General features: G+C 38.1%; 2 protein-coding genes across 2 annotated transcripts; one reads left to right on the top strand and one right to left on the bottom strand.

The window, feature by feature from the left end:
* The first annotated feature begins 254 nt into the window (after positions 1-254).
* On the top strand, positions 255-2059 carry LOC147764352 (uncharacterized). Its single transcript, XM_087001154.1, has 3 exons — positions 255-307; positions 711-940; positions 1429-2059. Exons 2-3 carry the CDS (start codon positions 716-718, stop codon positions 1519-1521), a joined length of 318 nt encoding a protein of 105 aa, XP_086857280.1. The 5' UTR covers positions 255-307; positions 711-715; the 3' UTR covers positions 1522-2059.
* LOC106164416 (putative ammonium transporter 3) lies at positions 1934-6079 on the bottom strand. Its single transcript, XM_087001152.1, has 7 exons — positions 5555-6079; positions 5275-5346; positions 4978-5037; positions 3906-3982; positions 3390-3571; positions 3023-3157; positions 1934-2777 (listed from the first exon to the last, which is right to left on the bottom strand). The coding sequence occupies exons 1-7, from the start codon at positions 6046-6048 to the stop codon at positions 2355-2357; spliced, it is 1443 nt and encodes a 480-aa protein (XP_086857278.1). The 5' UTR covers positions 6049-6079; the 3' UTR covers positions 1934-2354.
* Between the last annotated feature and the right edge of the window lie 62 nt (positions 6080-6141).

Genomic DNA, 6141 nt, shown 5'->3' with positions numbered 1-6141 from the left:
GGCACACAAGGATATCATCATTAAAAAGAAAAAAGAAAATGATTAAAGACCGTAAACAGCGTTTTCATATCCACTGACCACGTGCCATCGATCACTTTCTCATGATAGGGCGATAAGAGACCAGTGCGTAGTTACCAATCCGATTTAGATCACAAAATCGAAATGAAGTCTAATGTAATGAATTAACTCCATGGTAACAGTTTAAACACAAGGACTAATCCTAAGTTTGTTCATGATCTTTCAGATTGAATGAACATACAGCTAAGGGTACATGCGTCTACATAGTGGACCTAACTCGAGGTAACCGGTAGGTTAGGTTTACCGTTCATTATTCTAAATGAAATGAAATAATATTTTAAGATTACTTTTTCAAAAGTGAAACTACTTTCACTACTCCTATGTCATATCTACCGGTACGTGTTATTTCTTGCTTCTTACCTATGTCCTTCGTTCAATATAATATTTGCTTGTGAGAAATATGATATACTGCTATCTAGATGCGTACATTGTTGCTTATAAAAGTACAATACAAAATTTCATACCGTTTAATCTTTGCCATCATCCCTAGTTAATTTTAATCATGTTACATATCTTTCATATTGGTTATTATCCATTTGTTTTCTTTGCATTTAAAATTTCGTTTCTCACATTTAAATTTAGGGGGTCCCAGTCAGAATACATTATACCTTATATTTATTTCCTTCCGTTAGGAATAATGGCGAGCAGCTTGCGATCATCTGTCCGACCTAAGAGATCAAAACAACCATGGGGAACCATTATAAAGCCTGAATACGGACTGGGTCATCAGCGGATGTCAGAGTATGAGGTCGAACAGGCTGTTACCAGGTTGTACACGGTGCCTATGAGAAGGGAGCCGGTCTTTGAAAGAAGGAATCCAAATCCCAACACCCATTTAGGCAAAGAAGAAATTGACAAGATGGTAAATGAAGAACGTCTCATACATTGTTATGGATGCTGACCCATTCTCTTTAAGTTTAAGGCACAAAACCTATTTCTGATCGTTAGTTTTCTCGTATGTCTTATGATTCACACCCCCATATAATTTCACATATACTTTTTTCTGATGCAGAGAAATATATTTTACGTCGGTTTTTTTTAGCTGTTTAGCTTCAAACTGGGGGAATTCACCCCCTCTATCAACTGTAGGTACATTAATTGTCTTTTATCAATATTTAAACAATATAAAAAAATAGTTCCTTGTATTTTGACGTCTTCTGTTGCAGTAACAACAATTTCTACTCCCCGACTCCCCCGTCTCTCTCTCTCTCTCTCTCTCTTTCTCCCTCCCTCTTTCTCTGCGTGCGCGCGAGCGCTCACCAGTGCGTGTACAATGTATGTGTTTGTGAAACAGACATAGCATAACTATATAGCCAACAGGTAGAAGACTCCATCAATTGATTATTTCAGATTCAACGCCTAAACGAATCCGCCGCCAGAAAGCCAAATCCACGTCAAGACTTTGGGATCATTCAGTCGTACGCTTGGCGTGGATATAACTGACAACTGGTAGACGCAAATCAATCACTAGGGATAGACTTATAGGTCTAAGTAATTATAGAAAAAGGTCACGCACTTGCTTTCTCGGTAGAATCCAGCGGAGACAGATTGAAACTATCTTGTTAATTATGTTCAGAGATATGTTTTCATTTCCTATTGATCAGTCTACATGATGTTTTGATACTTTGTATATATTGGGGATGTCACCTGTCGAAATTAATACATACATGTTTGTAACTGTGTGGAACTATTTTACAGAACTATGTTTTAATGCGGCAGCATTACATGGATTATTGAGTACGATAAAGACAGTATGCTGCATGTAAGAAGATGAACTTTTCCGCACGAGAACAATATGCTTATGGGAAATTAATTGAGTACGAACCACAAAGCATTGATGGATGTATAATTTAATACGAATACAGGTGTGCCAATCAATGAGATAAGAAGCCAAGTTTAATCTCTGTGAAAGCGAGATTTGCGGTCTCTCGAAAGCTTCATAGTTTCTCTGTATCAACAGACCATTTATACAGATATAAATAGCGTATATTTAGATTCACAAGATTGTAGTTTTTCAGCAAAATACGGAAAGAAAACAGGGGCAATTAGTTCATTTCCCCGAAGATGCCTACTGGGAGATAGACTAAACGTCTGAGTTCCAACCATCTGTATGTTACAGTGCCCACTACACTAGATGGTTTTTTTTCCATTCCGATACAATACCCATCTTTTAGTTTAACAAATAGGTGACTGGCGTACATCTCATTCATTTATTTATGTAAGTAATTGTAGATTCATTGCCATAAAAATTAGCAACGGCATTATCGTTTATTTTTTTACATGATATGGCTCGTTTCTCGAGCGGTTTCGTTGTTCGTGACATCTGACGAATTGTAGATGTCATCATCCGAAACCATTGGTCTTATTCTAAAATGTCTTTGCAGCGGTGCTTTTGAAACGGTCTCCTTCTTGGAGCAACTTTGATCCAGTGACTGAGTCTCTGCAATGTCTTTCTCTATGCCAATGCAGCTGAATACTTCACCTTCTATGGCTGCCACTTCTATTGGTCGACTGAGACCGAACGCGCTACGCCTACGCACGACGTACTCCTGGTCACTCGTAGTGCGTCTACTTGCCGTCGAAAAATGACGGACCGGAGTGATGACCAGTTCCTTCCTGCCAATGCCATGTTCCACGTAGTCGGCACCCAGTAGTTCTTCCTCTTCGGTCACTCTGAGCTTTATGGTAACGTCTATAACCTTGAAAAAAAACGAATTCTTGGATCGTGTGTCTGTACTTCTACTACATTACGGCAAAACATTGTTTTCTATAAAGCGAATGTAAAAGTATTTAATTATTTTTTGAAAAATACTTTGATCGCATGTTTCAAAGAATTTAACCAGTATTTATATATATACAAGTGTTTGTGTAACTATATTCTTAACGGGAAACAAAAAGTAAAAACGTAAAAATCCAGAATAATAATTGTGATTATTGCTAGTACCTTCAAGAGAAGAAACGACGTTACGGCGCTCCAGACAATTATGACAACCGCTGCCAATGTTTGTACTCCAAGCAAATAAAAGCCGCCTCCACGGAAGGCACCTTTTCTCCCGTAAGTAAGGTTCTGGATATTATCCTTTGAAGAAACACAGATAATTAACCCAACAATCAAAATATAGTAAAGAGAACACCGAGTACATGTTCCACTACATACATAGTTGGGCGGCACGCATAAAAGAAACAGCGGCAGGTGACAATGAGAAGCATGCATGTTATTATAAAGAATAAAAGGAATACAGTACTGAACACAGTTGATTGAAAAATCCATGCGAATTGAATGCATAAAAATATTTAACGATCACACAAACCTGATCCACAAATAGTCCGACGCTAAGTAGTCCCCATACACCGCATACGCCATGGACGGACACTACACCGACGGGATCATCTATTTTCATCTTGTCCAAGGCTTTAGGCAACAGTACTGATATCCCACCGCCTAGCATGCCTATTATCAAACCCTCCCATGGGCGAGCAAGGCCACAAATAGCTGAAGATAACAAAATGTAGATTACATACTGTATAACAGTGTGTGTGTGTGTGTGTGTGTGTGTGTGTGTGTGACATGGACACAGAAGCTGGGGGGATGCCTACAATATTGACCACTGTAAACCACAGTTTAGTAGTTTGTGTTTAACCTGTATGTATCAATTTGTCTTTAAAAAATTAGATAACTTAAATGAGGAAAAGATTACAGTGATATCCGACTTTCATGAAAATTGTGACGTAAGCAGTAAAAAAACTGCATTGCACACTGCCGTACATAAGGGGAAATAATCCTGTAACGGAATATTTGTTCAAAAAGAGTCTTGACAATCACATACCTGTCACTGACACTAACGCACCAAGCACAGAATTTACAAGATCGCCAATGTCAAGTTTACGTTGTCGAAAGATGTAGCTAAAAGTGAAGAAAACATCATCTTTACTTCTCTTGCATCGCACGCATTACCTTTAATGTCAGTTTAACGTATACATTCACAGTTCAGACCAAAGCAAGAACATGCTCCTTTGTCAAGTACTGGAATTAATACATGTAGTTTGGATATAGGCTTTGTGCTAGTCACACATTCCTGTATTGATTATTTGATTTGGAAAAGGCGGCGGTTATTGTTGAAATAATTGACGGCCACTGAAGATTCTTTTCACCAGAAGGCCTCAGTGAAAAATTTTAACTTAATGTCAATTTCTTAGACAATTTCAGTGTGTGAAATAGTGGTGAGAGTCTATTTTGGCCAATGGCAAACCTTTACAAAATATATGGCAGATTAATATAACTATGTAATCAATAGCAATATGACTAACAGCATTTATGAGCTTTATAGATATTTCTATTATAATAATCCCAAGAACTCCAAGAAAAAATTTCAAGAAAAGTAACAAAAAAAAAAGGCACGCGGATATTCAAGAAAACTTTGATGACGGCAAAAGGCATTTGTAAAATATCTAAATCAGTTTTTACTGAGACGGGCGACACACAATTGCAAAGGCTGCAAATAAAATTAATCATAGAATTTTCAGTACAAATTAATGTTAAATCAATGAAAATAAAGAAAAAAAGAATGTCAACAATGCGAGCTTTGTAATATTGCCAAAGAGAAAACAGTTATTCATTTTGGGAATATCCACAGACACATAAAAAACATCCGGAGCTGTGTTACAAATGTCGTGAGAGAATAAATAAATAGGTTTTAAAATGTCGTGAATTGAACGCTGGCTTAGGCTTAAATGACAATAGTATCGTTGTCGAGATATATTTGAATAATTGAATTTACAGGTTGATTGAATTAACCTTCTACATCAGGTATCAGGGAGCAACAAATATTACATTGGGATATGCTGTACTTGGTTTTAAATCGTTCATGGAATCTTTTACCAAAATATGATTTTTCTTACCTCAAAAAGATGCCCACTGCGCCCCCGCCTGCCGATCCATTGACAGTGACAACGGCAGACCTGACATCAAATATAGAAGATGACTTGGTTTTCTGTTCGTGCAGAAAAGCCCAAAGCTAAGTACATGTTTATGTAGTATCTCTTATAGTCTACAATGTTTTGAACCTCGCACAAATTATTATACCATTAAGATCATTCTTATTTCTTATCATAGCATATGTTCTAACATCCTATGGTTTATTTTGTTAATCGTCATTAATTGCATAGTTTCCATCAAATATATATTTTCCCGCCTACCTTGCCGCTAGTTTCCATTTCCCACCTGATATACCGAAGGTACTGCCACAGTTGAAGCCTAACCAACCCCACCTAAAAGGAAACCAGGTTATACTTCAAGAAACCGCTGTAGCGTGATGTTTTGAGTTGTTTACGATTTGAACTATCCTAATCTGCAAAAGGAATAGCATTGAGAATGATTCATCCATTTTAAGACAAATTCATTAGTTGATTGCAACACTGTCACCATATTGCTATTTTTAAATTGGTCTAAAGAACGCTGTGTATCTATTGAGCGTACCAAAGCATGAACAAGCCAAGCAGTGCGTTTGTCGGATTAGCCATATCATTTTTGTAGTCTGGCTCATAACGCCCTATACGCGGTTTTAGCATGAGAGTTGCCACCAATCCGGTCGTTCCCCCTACCAAATGGACAACGCCAGAACCCGCGAAATCTATCGCGCCCAACTGCTGCAAGAAGCCCACAGGAGACCACAACCAGTGAGCCGGAAAACAGTAAATGAAGGTATTGAAAGTTGAAAACACAATGTACGAAAGCAGCTTGGTTCTTTCCGCCATGGCTCCGGAAACGATGGTTGTAGAGGTAGTCGCAAAAGACATCTGGAAAGTGAACCAGGCAAATGTCCACCCCATTTTGCTTTCATCCGAATCCACCAAGAAATATCCAATTCCACAGAATGGGTTTGCCCAGGGTCCATCGCCAAAGGCGAGTCCAAAGCCCACCATCCAAAATGTTATTCCGCCAAATATGACATCCACTGCATTTTTCACCATTATATTCACTTCATTCTTTCCATGAACTGCTCCCGACTCAAGCAACCCAAACCCTGAAATTATTAAATGCTGTCATATATCCATACGTACTGG

The sequence above is a fragment of the Lingula anatina genome, chromosome 1 (assembly GCF_051362555.1).
Source record: "Lingula anatina isolate TDL-2025a chromosome 1, LinAna3.0, whole genome shotgun sequence".
Classification (NCBI taxonomy): Eukaryota; Metazoa; Brachiopoda; class Lingulata; order Lingulida; family Lingulidae; genus Lingula; species Lingula anatina.
This window is presented reverse-complemented; position numbering and strand designations above follow the sequence as displayed.